At 36.8% G+C, this 19,693-nt stretch overlaps 3 protein-coding genes across 3 annotated transcripts in view; 1 reads left to right on the top strand and 2 right to left on the bottom strand.

The window, feature by feature from the left end:
- Nucleotides 1-6,114: 6,114 nt before the first annotated feature.
- Nucleotides 6,115-7,119, top strand: LOC127650054 (cocaine- and amphetamine-regulated transcript protein-like). The gene is made up of 3 exons (XM_052135198.1): nt 6,115-6,291; nt 6,664-6,744; nt 6,989-7,119. Exons 1-3 carry the CDS (start codon nt 6,166-6,168, stop codon nt 7,094-7,096), a joined length of 315 nt encoding a protein of 104 aa, XP_051991158.1. The 5' UTR covers nt 6,115-6,165; the 3' UTR covers nt 7,097-7,119.
- A 2,520-nt stretch (nt 7,120-9,639) lies between these two features.
- Nucleotides 9,640-14,392, bottom strand: LOC127650053 (protein JTB-like). The gene is made up of 6 exons (XM_052135197.1): nt 14,189-14,392; nt 13,321-13,470; nt 13,172-13,212; nt 13,001-13,092; nt 11,677-11,756; nt 9,640-11,146 (listed from the first exon to the last, which is right to left on the bottom strand). The coding sequence occupies exons 2-6, from the start codon at nt 13,422-13,424 to the stop codon at nt 10,990-10,992; spliced, it is 474 nt and encodes a 157-aa protein (XP_051991157.1). The 5' UTR covers nt 13,425-13,470; nt 14,189-14,392; the 3' UTR covers nt 9,640-10,989.
- Nucleotides 14,393-15,786: 1,394 nt separating this feature from the next.
- The window catches only part of LOC127650051 (potassium voltage-gated channel subfamily KQT member 4-like), a 93,232-nt gene continuing 89,325 nt past the window's right edge, over nt 15,787-19,693 (bottom strand). The window contains 1 exon segment of the mRNA XM_052135183.1: nt 15,787-18,318. Within this exon segment, the coding sequence (XP_051991143.1) occupies nt 18,118-18,318 (201 nt within the window). The 3' untranslated portion in view covers nt 15,787-18,117.

Here is a 19,693-nt window from a genome sequence, read left to right on the forward strand (position 1 = left end):
AATGTGAAATAACTGATCAGTACAGTGAAGATTAAATCTACAGAGTCTGTTGACAATACCTTAAGAACTATTTCATCCTGCTTTGAATCTACATCGATTTGCTATCGGATTACCCAAATTATTTGATTAATACACCAGCACTTTGAGCAAAATATTGGAGATGTACTTGCTTGTCTTTGAGGTGTTTCCTTGCGTTTGTTGAAAGGTTCTTGGCGCTTGGTCGAAAGTTCATTCTGTCGATGTTTTCATCTCTTTGTATGATCAAATTTATTGTCTGTATGAATGACGTTAGCTGTGAAGCGAGGCCTTCTCATGGGTTTGTGAACCGTAGAGAGTGATGAGCTTTCTCGGGACCTCAAGTCCCGAGCTCCCTTGGATCTCATATGGCATGAGTTTGGTTACGGCGAGATGCAGTGCAGTGGTCGGAAGAGCAAACATGGAGGAAGAGTGTTCAGAGAGCAGAGTCAAGAGGAAGAGAGCAAGAGAACGTGTTCTTCCTGTTTGGTACTATTTGAACTGAAATTGGCCGCATCCCCCAAAGGTGTCCTGTGCCAATCAGAAGTGACTTTTCAGAGTCACATGGTCAACTGGGCTGTCTTTTCCGACAGTTGAGTTATGGTCCTTTGTTTCAGACTCTTGAACATTTCCCGCTTAAAAATAGAACTTAGAAAACTTTATATCTTGCAAATGGTAAAAGAGACATGAAATTCATTGTCATCAGATTTTTCTTCATACACAAACAAATGTTTACAGGTACAAACGTTACCACAGTTCAAAGTGATCTATTAGTAGTGATAGCATTATTAAGATGGAATGTCTTCAGAGTTGTGCAAATCTGATGGTAACCTTGCACAGAAGAAAAGTCTGCTTTAACTGGGTGGGGTTCTTTTGAAGGCCAGTTATTTACAACGTTTAAACATTCCAAACTGAAAGGCTGTTTTTTTTCCTCGTTTCAAATCATGTTGGTGGAATTCTTATGCATATATAATCTTACAATATGATTTGACTCCTTAGAACCACCTTAAATGCCTCCCAAGCCATGGCCACAGAGGATACAGAGGACCAGTTGGTCTCCATATAAACATTAACTTCAGCCTTTAACATTTGTCATACTCACCATGGTATGATCTGAGACTAAGATGTTTCCAATTGAGCAATCAATGACAGATGAAATGAGGGACTTAGATATAAAAAATCTATTCTAGAATAAAATGTATGTACTGATGGAAAGAATTTATAATCCTTACAGATGGGTTTAAAATCTCCAAATATCTGTAAGTCCAAGATTTTTACACATCCTGTTAAGCGTCAATGTTGCTCTAGGGGGCTAACACACTTTTGTTTCACTATGATCAAGGACTGAGTCCATCAATAGATCGAAGTCTCCTCCCAATATTATATCATGAGGGGCGCCAGCAGCTTGCAACATCCCTTCAAGATCTATAAAAAGCCCTGATTATTGACGTTAGGTGCGCAAATATTAGCCAAAATCATTCTTTGCCCCTGAATTTCTGCTAAAACAATAATGACTCTTCCTAATTTATCTTGAATCTTTTTGAGACATTTGAATTGTAGATGTTTACTTATCAATGTAATGACTCCCCTGCTCTTACCTGAGCCAGCACTACAGAAAACATGTACACCCCACATCTTCCCAACTTTTTCAGCTTCCTGCGGGGAAAGATGTTCTTTCTTGAAGAAACACTATATCATTGTAAAGTAGTCAATGGAAAGGAGGAGGCGAGAACCAGCTTTTCAATATAAATAATAGTTTAATGATAAACTTAAAAGACAACATAAACACACACATGATGGACATGTCCGTAAACGATCTCCCTCTCCCGCACGATCCTCTGCAGTCGACCTTTATCCCTCACGGAGGCTTAATTAGCCTAATACGGGACCGGGTGTGTAGGATCACGACCCGGCCCCGCCCTCCGCCCTGCCACAATCATATTTCTTATGTATAAGAAAATAAATAACCTTCCTTCTTTTTATGGGGTGCCCCAACCCAATCACATTCCAAGAGGAGAGAGACACTCACATTGACATTTTGACATGTTAGAAAAAATAGATTGTATGTTAAAAATAAAATTATAATATTTATGTTGTTTTGTTGCAAATAGTGGTTCCATGTGATGTCACCATTAGTGATCTGTGACCCCTTTGGTCACACTAATAGTTGCCAAGCTCTCAATTCTCTTGCTACACGTGCAACTGAAGTTAAGGTATATATGCATTTTTGTGGAGAAATACATTTATTTGATAACTGACCTAGAATCAGTTATAATCTTTATTATTTAAGTTGTGTCATTGTTTGACCTAAATTTGAGTCCATTCAATTAAAATTATTAAGTTGAAACAAACATTTACATTTCAAATCTGAGTTAAGTCTACTTGCATCTAGTTACCTTTACTTAAATAGTTAAGTGAATTTAATTACAAAAGTTTTGGAGATGCTATTACTCAGTTCAATTGAGGGAACAAGTTTACCTAATCAGTTGAGTAAAGTCAATTTATTAGGGTTTTCAATGTGATTCCATTTAGTGATTTGTAAATCCCACCACACAGGTGGTAAGTGAATTAAATTTAGCTTGGACATTACATTTGACCTTATTTTTGTTAAAAATTAAAAGATGAAGGATAAAAGCAATATTAGCGATAAAATTGCTGTTCAGATGACAGAACTGTTAATCATGTACTCTAATCTGCGACACAAGTTTACAGTCTTCGTTGTTATAAGTGAGCTTCAGCTTTTCAAAAGCCAGCCTACAGAAAACATAACTCTCGAGCTGAGTGCGCCTACAGAATTAATGTAATGTAAACTTAAAACACTTACCATCCTCCATCAGCGACTCCAACAAACTGGTGGCCGAGTCAAGTCCACCCTCCCCCCCGTTGCTCGCCGGTCTATGGCCGTAGATACCGTCCATCTGTTCATACCACTTCCAGCTTTTTCGGTTTGAACCACTGCGGCCGTTGTGGTCCTTTACAGCTCTGTAGTCACTTTTCAGTTTTTTAACTTTTCCCTACATTGCTGGAAAGTCCTGTTGTAGCCATGTGTGGACAGCAGTTCGAAGATTTCTCGATAAACTTTTTCGTTCCTCGTTGCCCCATCAAGCTCTCGCTGGATCCTTTCTTCGGCAACCAAACAAAGAAAAGTCTGCACCTCCTCGTTTGACCACGGCGTATTCTTCCGAGTTGCCATAATAATAGTTTTGTAGGCTATATCTGTGTTTACTTTTTAAACTATTTAAAAATGGCGGGGTTATTCTGGCTACTCCGTCTGGCGCGCGCAATGATGACGCAGTGAATAGTGACGATTCTCTCTGACCAATCAGCAGTCGGCATTGTTTTTACGTCACATTTTAGTATCGCCTCAGCCCGCTCAGAACCTCGCCGGAGGTGGTACGAAAAAAAGTACCCGAAAGCAGGTACAGGTACAACTTTTACACAGTGGAAAACCAAACAAAGTCGAGCTGAGTTGAGCCGAGGCGAACTGGTACTGTGTAGTGGAAAAGCGCCATAAGTAAAGATGTGTCCCCTACGGACTTGTAACTGACCTGGTACAGATGTCATGAGTCACTTCTACACATTCACACACAAATGAATACCTTCACACCTCCCCTTTGATGGCCCTTCTTTCATTTTCACACGTATGTGATCGTTGACTTGGGAAGATCTGAGCTTTAATTACGAGCTGTTGAAAAGATGTGTCTTCCCCAGAAGAGAGAAATGAAACAAGGTGAGGAAATGAAAATGTCAGATCTGACTGCACCTAATCAGAATGTAAGACATTCTCGGGAAGCTGTCTTTATTCTTTCATAGTCTGCTCAATCTCAACTTGATTCTTCAGCCCTTGACAAACAACGTTTTCTAATACATTGCAGATCATGTTGAACGTTTCAGGAAAAACTTGGTTTGAAAAAGGTCAGAACAAGGCAGTGCTGGATAGGAATTGACAATACAGTTCTCTAGAGCACTGACACAAGAAATGGATAATAGAATAAAAGTGTCCTTGTCTGTTGTGAAAATGCATGGGTGATGAAATTATGCAGAGAGTGAAGTATCAAGATATTCAAAAATATAGAGTATTTTATTCTGATTATGTTGGTTTGAAATCAGCAGGTGCCAATTAGAGGTGTAACCTTCCATGCATCTAATCACTCACGGGTGTGTTCACAAGATCTTTCATTGAACGCTCTTGTTTTAATTTTTTGAAACATAATGTTTCCTTGAATATCTACTATTGTTGAAGTTTAAACAATTGTTTTGTAGTTTAAGTTTTAGAGTACCTTAGAAGAAACTGTTTCTGGAAACATCTTCTGTTTGGGATGAATCACTGATGTTGTAGGCAGCCTTCCTCAATTATAATCCACTGATGAGACAAAAATGGCTAAATTAATAAATGTAAAAATGCTTAACTGGAAATTATGACACAAATTAGTGACACTAACATTTATGAAAGAATGCTTACATCAATTGCAAGGACAAACTGTAATTTATTATCTTTGCTTTGTTTACATACTGAATGCTTAATCTAATCATGTCTGTTAATCTTTAAATTGCTGTTTTAAATAAAAAGGGGTCTTTGTTTTATTATCTGGTCTTGCAATTGCATTATATCCATAATATAAAAGGCCATCATATTAATTTGAATAGCCTTTGAATAGCTAAAAAGAAATTCTAATACAAGACGTAAAACCAAATGCCAAGCACGTTTTTGTAGACTACAGATTTGGCAGAGCAGTCAATAGAGCCTCAAAAGAAAAAGTCAGCACACCACAGCCCTAACAATAGAATACTGATATATTCCCACCTTGGTGACGTTTCGAGCCACACGGATTTTCATCACACCATAAACACACACACACATACACACAAAAACAACAACCCTTAAATACCCTGCACCATTTCTCAATTAATGTCACATGACTAAACATCAATCAACAAGGACATCAATTACACTCAATCTCCAAAACATAGAAACGTTTAATTCACATAAAATCAACAATGATAAGGTAAATAACTAAAACAACAATAATAATTATGCCACTGCCTGATCCTTGGACTTAGGATGGACCTCACCAAACCTCACTGAAATGACCTGCCGGTCGAACTATAATCCACCTCACTGATCTCTGCCTGCATCACCTTGGTCTAATGATGGACTACACTCTTATAATGGGATACATAGATTATCAATTAATTGCCAACAAAAGCCTTCATCAGCCAACTAACAAGGACAATTGCATCTATGTGAACTTCTGCAGTTAATCCAGGATGAACGTCAAAGACATTAGTCCTTAATCTTGTAGTTCTTACAAAGTCTTTGTTTAAACACTGACCCTTAACACTTACTTAGTTTAATAATTTTAAAGCATGACTTGCACTGCACATAAATAAGTAATACTGGCATTATAATCATGATGTTAGCCAGAGGGGAACTGGCCCCCAAAGTGAGTCTGGTTTCTCACAATGTTATTTTTCTCCATTAACCAACATCTTATGGAGTTTTGTGTTCGGCTTGCTCACTGGGGCTCTAAATGCAATTATTATTAAATGTTTTATTGTTATACACAATTTACAATCATATTTAATCAAACTACACAATGATGACTCTAAGACATTATAGATATTACAGCTTCATGCTAGATGGCTTGCAAATATTAATTCAGAATATTGTCATTTTCTATAATAAACAGTTATAAAATTATAAAAATAACTGAAACTTCATGAAGAACCATTGACAAAGGCAAACCATATACAGCATTTTCATAACTGTCTATGTATTGGCAACATGTTTCATTCCCTTCTTGTTCTCCATTTATTAACAACCTCTTAAATAGGGTCTAGCAACGCCTACATCTGCAACCATACTGCAAGATTATAGCAAGTCCATCCCTGACCCATACAATGACTCCCAACTGGTTCTTAAAATGAATGATTACGGATGCGGTGACGTTGCATGAATACATCAGGACCACACATCGTATAAGTAGAGAAAGTTTTCCAAGAATCCATTGAAGCAATTGCAACCAGTAGCCAGAGCACAAGCACTGACAAAACAACTTTCAACGCTGGAATCACTGAAACAGAAAATAGTACCTAATAAAAAAGGACTTTTATATCTAAAAGATTATTAGCGCCAAAGCATTCAGCACCATGGACAGCGTGAGAGCGGCGGTATACCTGAGCGTTTGCCTGTCGTTGTTGAGTCTCTGCCGGGGTCAGATGTCACTGGACAACAGACTGTCCGCACAAGAGGAGCAGTTCATCAAAAGAGACCTGGTAAGAGACTAAATAAGAGTCGCCTATAGTGTACTGGAAAGTGTTAAGATTGCACACTTCGACTCGCATACGTGTTAAGATAGCAGCTATAACTCAATACCAGACTGGTTTCATCTTTTGATCTACATGTTTCACCAGAACTAATTTTTTTAAATTGAATTATATAGTTAAAATCACACCATTAAAGTCTCTAAATGGCATGTACTTAAACATTTTAAGTAATAACGTGTATTTATTATTATTATTATTATTATTATTATTATTATTATTATTATTATTATTATTAAGGAAGCTGAGAAATCTGCACTTGATGTAGAAAATAATAGCTCTGGGCAAATTTTCCTCCATATATTTCTTTCCGGTTATACTCAGGCTGAAGCGCTCGAGGACCTTTTGGATGGAGATCAGAACAATCGGATATCTGTGGAGAAAAAAGCTAGTGTCATACCAAGGGTAAACATGCACAACTTTTTCAAGTTTTCTTAGGGGCCATTCACACCCAGTGCGTCCGAACGTTTTTTACATGCGCTGGACAGACACTTTTCCGGGTCTCTCGCAAGAGCGTTTAGACGCTCAATTTTGCATGTAGTAATGTGGATGACGTGTTCGGTGTGAACGACCCCTTAGAATAGATTTCATAATCAACTACGAGTTAGTGACAATCAAAATATGTGATGTTATGCACCATGTCTCGTAGTGCGACGTGGGGGAGCGCTGCGCCATGAAGCATGGACCACGAATCGGTCGACTGTGTGATTGTCTGCGAGGAACCGCCTGCAACACGTTCTTCTTGCGCTGCTACTGATTGAGCTCGCGCGACTATCATCCCCCTCAGGCACTGTGCAAAAAAAAAACACCTTATCTGTTTAACGGTTTTCAACGTGTGAAACTTCATAGGTGATTGATGCTATAATGTTTGTTATTTACATAAAATACATATATATGATCAAACGCGCATATTTTTGTTATTAATATGTCTTTAATGCTGTCTGTTTCTGCATATTGCCTAACTGATACTTGTATGTCTGACGTCTCTGTAAGTTTATAATTTATGTATGTCTAAATAAAACAAAACATCGGTAGAACAAGGTCTGAACAGAAGCGTGTTGTTGCATGCTGCACTTGCTATAGGTGCGATCGTTCATGATCAACAGGTTATTTGAGGGATGTAACCTTATTCTCATTAGTTGCACAGAGACTCCCTCTCCTATTTGAAAATATGATTAGCATGTGAGAACTGCCCACAGGTTATAATGTGGTCATCAATAGAAATAAAACAAATATAAAAAAGTCTTTGAAGTTTAGAAATGGATCAAGGTGTGACACGTAAATGAAATGTACATATAAAAAGGCTCAACAATTCCTCGAAAATCCAATAAAACCGCTCAGAATCAGTTGATCATCATATTGATCAACCTTGTGTGAGGTTCAACCTTTAAGTCCTTTACGTGCATGCTCGCGCCGGGTGATTTTGACACAAGAAGCACTTCAAGGTGACATTAATATACAATCCTAATGTCAAACTTATCTTTACGCGTCACTGTATTTTATACATATTTTCGAAAATAATCTATGAGGTTGGAAGGAAGACTTCTGGACAAGATGGGACCGTTCACAGAAGACGACTGAAGAGGTGAGTAACAATATTGCGCGCGTGGATGTTCGACTCTGTTCTAAACACTCCGAGCTTCGGGTCTTCGGAAAACATGCTCTTTATTACATACTAAAACTGTGACAGGACATCAAGAAAATCATCAAAGACAGGTCGTTTAACCGCCCCCCCTGGTGTATACAGACGTCCGAAAAGGAGGACAACAATTCTGGTATTTGGCTCCTCTTACAATGCGTTTTAAGCGTGTATTTTTTTGGCATATGATCCAGGTAAGTTCCGTAGCTCATGAGGTATTTTAGATTTAACAAGCAAATCATGAAAAGACCGACCATGGGAAAAAACGATTAATATAAAAGTGGCATTAGGAACTTCTAGAAGAGCAACACAGAACTTGAACAGAGAAACTGAATGCATTGTTAAAGGGATAGTTCATCCAAAAATGAAAATTCTCTCGTCATTTACTAACCCTCATGACATCCCAGATGTGTATAACTTTCTTCTGCAGATCTCAAACAAAGATTATTTGAAGAATATTTAATCTCTGTGTGTCATACAATGCAAGTGAATGGTGACCTAAAATGTAAAGCTCCAAAAAGCACATAAAGGCAGCATAAAAGTAATCCATAAAACTCCAGTGGTTTAATCCATGTCTTCAGAAGCGACATGATAGGTGTGGGTGTGAAACAGATCAATATTAGTCCTCTCTCTCTCGCTCTCATTAATCTAATTTCAAATAGCTCTTCTCTGCACTTTGAGTTCTTTCTATTTTTTTTTCCAGTTTACATTCTTTGTGCATATTGCCACCTGCTGTTATGTAAATATGATTAATTTATTATTTTCCTTTACTTTATCCCTCTCTTTTTTCTTTCTCCACCCTGTCAATTTGGTGGTGATTTACACAAAGAATGCGAATCGGCAAAAAACAGAAGAACTCTCTTGAACGTGCAGAAGAGGGCTGTATAAAAATACATTTATAGTAAATAAAGGACTTAAATATTTATGTTTCTCATGCACACCTATCATATCGCTTCTGAAGACATGGATTGTTATGGATTACTTTTATGCTGCCTTTATGTGCTTTTTTGGACTTCACAATCAGTACTGGCAACCATTTACTTGCAATGAATAGACCATCAGAGTTTTTTTACTTCATAATCTTTGTTTGTGTTCTGAAGAAGAATGTAAGTCATTCACATCTGGGATGGCATGAGGGTAAGTAAATGAGAACATTAAAAATTTTAGGTGAACTATCCCTGCAAGTTATTTTTTGGTTAGCAGAACCATTATGACCTAATTATTTGCTAAATAATTTGAGTATAAATCATCTTAATCTTTCAAAGATGAACATATAATGCAATTCCCAACATCACATGATTACTTTTGAAATAGCCCTGTTGTCGTTACATTTAATCCTCTGTAACCCTGGCTTGCAGTCAACTGTGTGCATATTTAAACTAAAGGCTTGTTTGTGTGCAGGGCTATTATTCACTGGATTCAGTATCTCTGTTGAAAAGAAAGTATATCTTATTATTTAGCATTACTTCCTCCCCCGTGTAACACAGCAAAGTTCTGTTCTGCGATGAGATATTCTCAGCATGATCACATCTGCTCCTGCCCAGAAGGATCAAAGTGCACTCACTTCTATTTATGGTATAGTTTGTAACTTCAAATGTTTCATGACAATATGCATGCACAACGTTTCATCAGGAATTTGACAACATTCTTGACAAATTGAGGCAAAAACTTCCTTTACCCCAGCATTTATTCCTATTTTTCAGGAATGTCACACATATTTCATAAAAATACACTTTATACAATTTAAGTAATCATTAAAATTAACTAAAGAGACAAAGCCTGGCCATGATCCTGTGGCTTCCTGATGGTGGTGAAAGAAACAGTATACAAGAAACAGAGTTCACAAAAAGGTATTGTTCAGCCAAACTATTCATTAATGTGAATAAACGTATGGAGGAAAATTATAAAAGAAGTTCTCTACCCAAAACAGGAGAGTAAAGATTTTTCAAAGATGGTAGCACAAAAACATATGTGCCATATCACCTCCAATGCACTAACATTCATTTGCAAGAGAAACACATGTCACTATTTTACTTTTAAATTCTTTAAAAAAATAATAATAAAATTCAAGTAAAACAAGGAAATATGGAAAAAGAAAAGTTGGGTTGATTTTAATACATCTTGGCCTTTTCACCTCATCAATCAACTTTAACATGCGTTACAATGCAGTCTTGCATATATGTGTCAGATGTAAGTACAGTGCTGGTATTTTTATGACAGGCATTATAAAGAAAGACATCTGGTCACAGAGTTTGACAAACACAGACTGAAAGTAAAACAATACAGAGTCAAAATAATTAAATAAAGGGCACCTGCAAGTCTCGAAAGAACTGTCAGGAAAAAAACTCAAATCATACTCAAAATAAAGACTTTACAGACAACAACTGCATGTATAAGAATAATTAAATTACTTTCAGACTCATTAAAGTAAATAACACTGTAATGTTAATGGAGTGAATGGATGAATGTGTCAAAATCAGGTGAAAGCTTTTACTATCCAAAATATCTGAGCCAAATGACAACCACCAAAACTTTCAGACTCACTGAAACTCATCCTAACAAAACAAATCCCAACAAATAATATCTTTCTTCAGGACATTGACCACACAGATCATTCTGTTTCACAAAATATTTTGTGCTTTAGTATTGTCTCTATGCACACTGTCTTCCCAGCATTTGAAAAAACAGGTATTTGCAGAGCTGTACATCTTCTATTACATAATAGGGACTAGACACCTATCTTGCATTATGTTTGTCAATTTGGATGCGTGTTCACTATTCAAATTCTTGAAGTTAACAGATATATAAAGTCCACTTTACAGGGATGTAGCATCCAAAAAATATTGTCTGACTGGAGAGTAAGGGCACATTGTACCCATTCAGAAAGATAAAACCAGAGATCAAGCCCAGAAGCCTCCATGGACTGTTGGGTTATGCCCTTTGTTGAGAGCTTGTAACTCCAGGCCTCCTGTCTAGCATATGTCCTTTAGGTTTTAGTACAGCTTGATATACTAAATAGATTCTATCTGTCTCCGAACCTTGTCTGAGGCTTGGCGGTCAAGTGACCGTTGCCTAGCGAACACCAGTATTGCAAAGACTACAGTGAGAGTCAGCACACCGCCCTCAAATTTCCAGAAGAGGTGCTCCTCCATTTTGGTAGAGCGACAACTGATGGGGGGGAAAAAAAAGCAAAAGAGCGTAATAAATTAGTTTCTCTTTTCTTAATTTTCAACTAGAATCTGATTTGTTATCTTCTGTATCGTCTGGAAATTTAAAATGTATTCACCCTCATGTATTTCCAAACCTGTATGACTTACTTTCTTATGCAGAACACACATTTTTGGATAATGTCTCACTTTAAAGCTTAAAAAGTATGATAAATGTAGTCCATGCAATTTGTGCATTAGATTCTAAGTCTTCTAAAAGGCATATGGCAGGTTTTGGTGGGAAGCAACTCAAAATTTAAGTAGTTTTAATAATCATATGAGTTTGGAACAATATTAGGGTAATACAATTTTTACAGAATGGGTGAAAAGATTTGAAAGAATTCATTGGCCATGTCTGACAAATGTTAGTAAAAAGTCTAACATTACTTAAAGCACTTCTACAAAAACAAATTTGAATTACAGCAAGTCAGAGAAACATTGTTAGCTGAAGAGAAGAGAGAAAATTTACCAGTAGATTGGAAAGCCACTCACCTCTTGTATTCATCTTTGTTGGATTTGGTGCAGTTGATCTTTTCTACAAATCCAGTTTGGCTGCATGCTGCTAATGTTTTCTGTGAAGATTAAAGAGGTTTTAGAATAATTGCATTAGAGTATTTCACAATATAATCAAAACTGAAGTACTCCATTATAATAACCTCATTCAGTTTAAAATTATATAATATCTAATCTAATGTGATATACATTATGCTGCAGAGAGCTTTTTGTTTAAATACAAAATTTTTACTGCAAACCATTAGAAGACAATTGCAAGCAAAATCCAGAAAAAATATTTTATTGACCCCTACAGCTTGCTGAATACATCAAGCCTTAAAGGAATAGTTCACTCCAAAACAGGGATGGATTACCGACTGAGCCAATGGGGCCAGTGCCCAGGGGCCCTTGACTGCCTGGAGGGGGGGCCTGGGCTTTAAAGTTGTGCTATCCAGTTTGGCAATCCCCCCCACTCGAAAACCCATGAACAATGAAAAACAATTGTTAAATACACACAGAGTTTTGGAGGGTGCCCTTGGAGAAAATTGGCCCCGGGGCCTTTGCAAGTCATAATCCGTCCCTGCCCAAAAATGTAAATTCTCTCATCATGAACTAACCCTCATGTCGTCCCAGTTGTGTATGACTTTCTTCTGCTGAACACAAATTATGATTTTTAGAAGAATATCTCAGCTCTGTAGGTCCTCACAATACAAATGAATAGTGATTAAAATTTTAAAGCTCCAAAATGCACATAAAGTCAACAAAATCCATATGACTCCAGTGGTTTAATTCATGTCTTCTGAAGCAATCCAATCAGTTTTGGGTGAGAACAGACCAAAGTATAACACCTTTTTCACTATACATCTTGCCATTGCAGTCTCTAGGCAGAATCATGATTTCAAGTTAGTTTACATTTCCTATTGCTTGCTGCATGCAGAGAACATTAGATGTAATCAAGCTTAAAATCCTGATATAGCTATGGAGATTGATATCAAGATTGGCAGAGAAAAATAAGTTATGTTTTGATCTGTTGTCACCCAAACCTGATTGGATTGCTGCAGAAGACATGGATTAAACCACTGGAGTACCTTTATGCTGCCTTTGTGCTTTTTGGACCTTCAGAGTTGTGGTCACCATTCACTTGCATTGTATGGACCAACAGAGCTGAGATATTCTTCAAAAAATCTTTGCGTTCTGCAGAAGAAGAAAATAAAACAAATCTGGGAGTAAATTATGAAAGCATTTTCCTTTTTGGTTAACTATTCCTTTAATGCTCAACTCTTTGCCTTTTTTTTTTTTTACCACCTTCCACCTAGAATCTCACCGATTGGAAACCATCACACATACTGCACTCTTTAGCCACCACAAACTCCTCCACCCGCCAACATGGTGCATTTACTGCCTTTGTAACCACAACTGTAAAGCAAAAACACAAGCATAATTATTATTATATCAACAAAGTAAGGACTACTAAAAATTTTCCATTTTAAATTACCTGCGGCCTTCTCATCGCTAAGAAGTGCTGCTCCAAACACTCTATAAATCATAAAAGTAAACATGTTATGAACACTCATATGATCAAAGCTTTTTCTGGTTCATAATGGACACACAGGCCATGAAGTCATAATTTGTAGTTCTTCTCACCTAAGTGACACTAAACCCCAAAACAAGGCGTGTAGGGCCAGAATTCGTGGTCTCAGACATGCCATGGGGATCCTACAGTCACTCTCCATTGCGCTGGTACACATGCGTTTATATGGTAACACAGCTGGTTTTTACTGGTGCTTCATCGCTCTGTAGAGACGATTCTTTCCGTTAGAGCAGCAAAAAAATATCCAAAGAAGAGACACGATTTACAATGAAGAGATCAAACTTTCAAGTTAACACTGATAAAGAGGCACATTACAGCAACATTTACAGCTATCTGGTTTATTATCTAGATTGAGATAATCCCATTACCTGCGCTATTTACATGATCATTCGGAACACAAACTGCGTTAAGGAAAGCTGCGAGTAATAAACAATAAGTCACTGTAAGTGACTCTTACAGCAAAACAACTTCGATTTTTAGAGTCTCAAAAACTAGTGAGCTGCCTTCCAAGTGTCTAGATATCATGCATTATGATTAAAATTGCATGCTTTATGATCAGACAATGAACAATATTTTTACAGCATTTAATAAAGTTGTTTCTCGCTCATGCATGAAAATACAATCATTCATATTAGTGCATTTAAATACATTAAATAACGTTAACGTATACAACTTTGAATGTTTTAGCGCATCTTCTTGTCGTGTAGGAAACACAAACGTACTATTAACATAAACGGAGAAACAACAAGCTTCTAACTCATGTCAAATGATTTGACCGCAATTATTTATCTCTCACAAATCGTAAACCGATATAGAGAGAGAAGTAGTATAGCTCATGAGTCACAGTTTAATAAACAGTGCAATTGTGTTAAAGCTACAGACAAGCACGGTTCACATCACCAGCGTACACGGAGCACTCACCCAATATTACATGATCTCACTGTCTGCCTCAGTACGTTTCCGTGACATCATCTCTGAGACATGTAACAACGGCCAACTGTGATCGATCACTATATGTGCGTGGGTTTTAAATCTGCCGCTGGTAAAGTAAAGTACCTTTATTTACAGAGACCTCTAAATTCGGGCCTGTCTGCCATAGTGAAACAAAGAGGATTACGTCACACCATGGGGATTTTAAACCTCTCATATTAAAGTGTGTCGCCGCCTAGTGGAACGGCTCCCGATTTAACTCCAATAAAGGGCCGTTCACACCTAAAGTGTTCATGTGTCCGTCTGCGCTGTTGTTCGATTGTTTTCATATGTAAATATGCGCTAGACGGACGCCTTTGAGAAAATTATTAGGTTGCTTTGTTTACCTTTTAAAAATTAGTAAGCATAAGCAACATGCAAATCCACACAATTAACCATAAATATTATTAAATGGCCACTAAAACCAAGTTAGAGTAATGCTTTAGCAAAACCATGGTATATTGTATCAAAACCTTGATTGTTGCCAAAAAACAAAAACAAACAAACAAACATGGTTACAGACGTGGTTACTAGTCATGTTTAATACAATATTACTAACAGTAAATCCATGGGTAATTTTCAAAAGGGTATCATTTATTAACGAGGATTAAAGCTCGTTGTCAATGTTTTAACAACTCTTAATTTAAATAAGCCTGTAAAAATGGTCACAAAAACCCATTATTATGTCGCGTCTAGGTTTGTCATTATTTAGTGTGAATAACTCCAGATGCTGTTTTTCTATATCTCTGGAAAGCACTGTTCATTCTCTGAACGAGCGCTGTGACTGAACGGGTGAGCGCTCACTGCTGGTGTATTTGAGCATTTCATGCACGTCAAAATGAGTGGAAGAAAAAATAGTTCCGGTGCCCATATTCGCTCATATAATTATTTTTTTCCATGTCGAAGTTTATGAGATGCATTAATATTCATGTTATCTAATTAGATCACTAGTTTAAAAAAAAAAAAAAAAAACCTTCAGAATCGATTATTTACCTAGTAACAATTATTTTTGTGTAAGTATATATTAGACCACTACACTAAGAAAGTGGCATTCATTGTCACAGTTAGGCTATTATATTTTACTATTCTATATCTTGCAGTGAGTGTAGTCTATCTTTTGAATGAGGAATTTATTTTAGATGTGGTCTATTAAATATTTTGCTTGTGTGTTAGCGACTATGTACATTGCATTTACATTTGGGCTTATGACAGCCAAAGGGTTAATTACAGCAAGTCAAATTTGATTTTAAAATACAGAAGATGGCCTGGTTGACAACACTATAATTCCAAGTTTAAATGTATTGATTTTACCCCAAACATGAACAAATAGAATGAATATAGATCAAATTATGGAGATGTATATTATTCTTACAGAGATTTGTTACACCTGTATTTTTATAAACAAAGTCTAGATTTATTAATTTTTTACAATCATGTCAGAGTTAAACATACATTTTATAGATCAAGTTATCTCTCAGATTAGCAATTACCAATCATATCAATGAGTGAGAAAAAACAAACAAAACCAAAAAAGCTTAATGCCTAAAAATGTTCAGTGTTCTGTTTAAAGAGCTAGAAGTTAGAGAATGTGTAGAGGAAATAAAAACACTAAAGAAAATAAATAATCGTAACAAAGCAAGACAAGGTAAACCTAAGATAACATTGCAAGAGATATTGAAAAATTGTTACAGTAGATGAGATTTTCCAAAAGCATATACATATTTAAATCTGTGAAGATGCAAAGGAGATTATGTAGAAAACTCTATTTGAACTCTGTACTCCAGTTCTGTCCAACAGAATGATGAATTAATGCCATGATAAGTGGCCTAAACATTCTCTTAGGTTCAACGTTGTACCATAAACGCATGGTCTGTGTGCTCTAGTTAGTGTATATCAGTAAGGCAGAGGAGTGCTGTATTCCCTACACCCCATCCATGCTGTCTGGTACCTGAGCTGGCTGAAGCATTTTGTATAAAGCTGGAACCTTTCCCATAACTGCATGTATAGATAATAATGACTCAGACTAATGTCTTTCTGAATGACTCAGATATATCTCAGTTCTCATAGTTTTCTCAGTCCTCCTAAATAGTTTTGAGTCTGTTCATGGCTAAGTTTAAATTCTGTCATCATTTACTCAACCCATGTTGTTCTAAACTTCTTTTGTCCATGGAACACAAAAAGAGTTGTAAGGCAGAATGTAAGCCTCAGTCAACATTCAAAATGAAAGAATACAGGTTTAAAACAATGTAAGGGTGAGTGAATTATGACAGGATTTTCCTTTTTGTGTGAACTTTTTTTTAAGGGCACGTGTGAGTGTTTTTGTATGATCACAAGAGGAAAAAGAATGCATGATAAGTATTTCATCTTATTAGACCGTTGACCAATTGACCTCTCAGGGATGATAAAAGGAGCAAAAGTGAGGCATCAATTGTGAGGTCATAGCAGTCTGGTTGTAAGACCTCAGTCTTTAATCTCAATCTAATCTGAATTTATCGAGAGTCACATATAGGGAGGAGAGAAAAATAGACTTCTGAATATTGACTTGTTGATTTGATCATAGTTGCACGTACAGAATGAGGAAATGGGCTGCAAGGCAGAGAGGGGAGTGGGGCATATGAACAACCTCTATAACTAATCCCACTAATTTAAAAAAAAAACAAAATAATCATTTTCAGGTTTAAAAAAACATGAAATAATCAAAGCACTGCCTCATTCTGTCATATATTTTAATGCTGGTTATGTCATTAAAGAATATTTTTGTGTAATTTTAAATTTGTTTTTTGTAAGATTGTGGCTTTCATTATGCTGTGGCAGAAGAGCATGACCCAACAAGATACCAAGAGTTTGCCACAATGTGGGAAGAATAAACCCAATATGGCATGTTTCTTCTTGTCTGAAATGCCAAGAAGTGAGAACTGCCAATCCATGCAAGAATAAAATGACAAGCGATGACGCATTGCTGGAGATGCCATCCAATATCCCTTGGTCACAATCCATCATACTGTCCTCCTGTCTCGGAGGCCATTCTCTTGAAGGGCAATGGTAATGACAAACAGACAAGGTAGAGTAATGAATGCAGTACATTCATTTGAAGATCAGCGACTTCTTGTGTCACAAGGAGTTTATTGCATCAGGTCAAAGTGTAAGGCCAAGGCCAAAAAGGAGATTCCAAAATCTTATTCAGTTCAGATTCACAATGCCCTGATTCTTAGAAAATAATTGCTCTGAGAGCCAATATTGATTATCAAAAGCTATGACAAAACAAAGCCAAGAAACAATATTGGCACCAAGAGTTCCAGAAAGAAATAACACGAATGAAAAAATGAATTTATGTTCAACAATTGACATCTACAATCAAAAAGAGGTGACAGTTTTGGAGCAGTCAATGACAGTGATTTGTCTCCATGTATTTTGGAAGACTGAAAAAGAGTTGGTGCTCAGCAGTTTAGCAAAACTCTAATGCTAAAACTCTGTCATCTACTGGATTGAGTCCAAATGTTCAACGCAGAAAACCAAGTAAAACTCATCTTCAAGTGAGAGTACTTTTCAGGTGAAATGTTCCTGATAAAAGAAATGCAAACAGGCACAAGGAGATTGGTAGTTTACTGGGAAAAAATGAGGATTGGTTTTACCATTACTAAGGGCAAAAAAATAAATAAAAAAATGAGACACTGTGTAACACCAGGGTGTTTCCAAGGCATAGTCTAGCAAAGGAAGCAAGATGCCACCATCCACTGTGCAAAGAAAGGACCGATGCAAGGATACAGGTTTTTTTTGTGCTGGTAGTGTAGGGAGGTATTTAGCCTTTGGATGAGTGCCCTGATGCTACAGTCAGCCTGGGGCTGATGGATGACCTACATTTTTCAGTCGTCCCATGTGGGTCATTCCATGTTGCCACTGTCTGAGTGTGAGATATTAAGGGTGTTTGCGGAGGGGAAGGGATCATGCTGATCAGTGGGACTGTGGTAGTCCGTTAAGTCAGGTTCCAGCAGGGAGGACATGGTGAAATGGGACGAGCCCTTGTTAAGGCACTGGGAATAGAAGTTCAGCAGCAGGTCCAGCTTGTTTTCGATGGACTGCACCTGAGAGAAATAAAGACACGTTTTAGGCTGATTCTAGCTTGTTTTTGGTGACAAAAGAGAGGGAGTGGCAAGATCTTATGCACTGAGTGCTATTTTTCAAGGGTCTGATAATGTGTGCAATATTGTTGCATCTCAGCAGTTTTCAAAAGCACTTCTCTATTATATGAAATGGAATAAGCTCCAGGCAAGGAGGAAAACCCTGTAGATGTCCTATAACATAGTTTCTTTAATGGTCTCTAACAAGAACTAACTAGATTTGATAAATTGCTTTCCAAAAAGCCTCAATAATCCCTTATTATATTGTCATGAGCATAAAATCTGAGACTTGAAATAATGTATCTGTGACGAAGCATTTCTTGAATGCATGGTTGATGCATTGAACTCCCATTATTATACTGTACCTATATTTAAAAAACAAATTATTAATACTTTGCTCAAAGTACCTGTACATATCACAGCAGTTTCCTGGTGAAATAAACACTTGACTTGTAAGGTAATAAATACATTTTAACATTTGTATAACATAACCAACAAAATTTACAATCTTGTTCGAGCATATACTGCACCATAGCTCAACTGGTAGAGCGTTAAACTTGCATTGGGAAGGACCGTGGTACGAGTTAAGAAGAGCAGGTTTAGGTTTTAGGTTTGGGGTAGGGAGGTAGGTTTGTTGATTTAACTCTTAATACAGTGAAACATCATCTGTTTGGGAGAACATTTCACTCACTTTCAATGTCACTCAGTGGACATTTTACCTCGAACTGCCGCAATACATGTAAAACCATGCAGTGTCATTTAGCTAAATGTTGCCACAGCTACAACATTTTCGAAGATCAGGTTGCTTGAATCGATGCCAAGTAATCACATAGTTACATTTATTAATGCTTTTCAGAATTAGCAAGCTACACTGGTGCATCAATATAAAACCTGTATATACAGCCTTTTTAACAGTTCTTTATATAAGTTCATCGATACAGGAGCTGTCCGGTCGGCTGGTGCTAAACTTTCGCCAATATGTCCAGGAGTTTCTTTTTTTTTTTTTGCATGAAAATATTGCACATATTGCATTTTTGTCAGATATACACATATCATGTATCATGACACAACTGCACCAGCTAGAAGAATATTGATTAACTTTAAATAAGTCAAAGTTTCTTTTCAAAGAGAACACTAAAAACTATAATGGAGACGAAACACAATTATCCCACAATGCAGTGTGATAATGTAATTTTATTTTATTTTTTTTACAGTAATTTGTTGCTATAACAGAAAATGGCATAGCCTGCATACAAATTATTAAATGTCATTTTGTCTCTTATATCTGTGAAAGATGTGAGAAAGATAGTTGCACATAATGGCCTTACAAGTGGCCATA

Source organism: Xyrauchen texanus, chromosome 10, assembly GCF_025860055.1.
Source record: "Xyrauchen texanus isolate HMW12.3.18 chromosome 10, RBS_HiC_50CHRs, whole genome shotgun sequence".
Classification (NCBI taxonomy): domain Eukaryota; kingdom Metazoa; phylum Chordata; class Actinopteri; order Cypriniformes; family Catostomidae; genus Xyrauchen; species Xyrauchen texanus.

Excerpts from the sequence above, each read along its gene's own strand:
- LOC127650054 (XM_052135198.1), top strand. The coding sequence starts at position 6,166 with ATGGACAGCGTGAGAGCGGCGGTATACCTGAGCGTTTGCCTGTCGTTG. Across the intron at positions 6,292-6,663 it reads AGTTCATCAAAAGAGACCTG|GCTGAAGCGCTCGAGGACCT; the intron begins GTAAGAGACTAA and ends GGTTATACTCAG. Across the intron at positions 6,745-6,988 it reads AAGCTAGTGTCATACCAAGG|TGCGACGTGGGGGAGCGCTG; the intron begins GTAAACATGCAC and ends CATGTCTCGTAG.
- LOC127650053 (XM_052135197.1), bottom strand. The coding sequence starts at position 13,424 with ATGTGTACCAGCGCAATGGAGAGTGACTGTAGGATCCCCATGGCATGT. Across the intron at positions 13,213-13,320 it reads TGGGGTTTAGTGTCACTTAG|AGTGTTTGGAGCAGCACTTC; the intron begins GTGAGAAGAACT and ends TATGATTTATAG. Across the intron at positions 11,147-11,676 it reads AACAAAGATGAATACAAGAG|TTGTCGCTCTACCAAAATGG; the intron begins GTGAGTGGCTTT and ends CCCCCCCATCAG.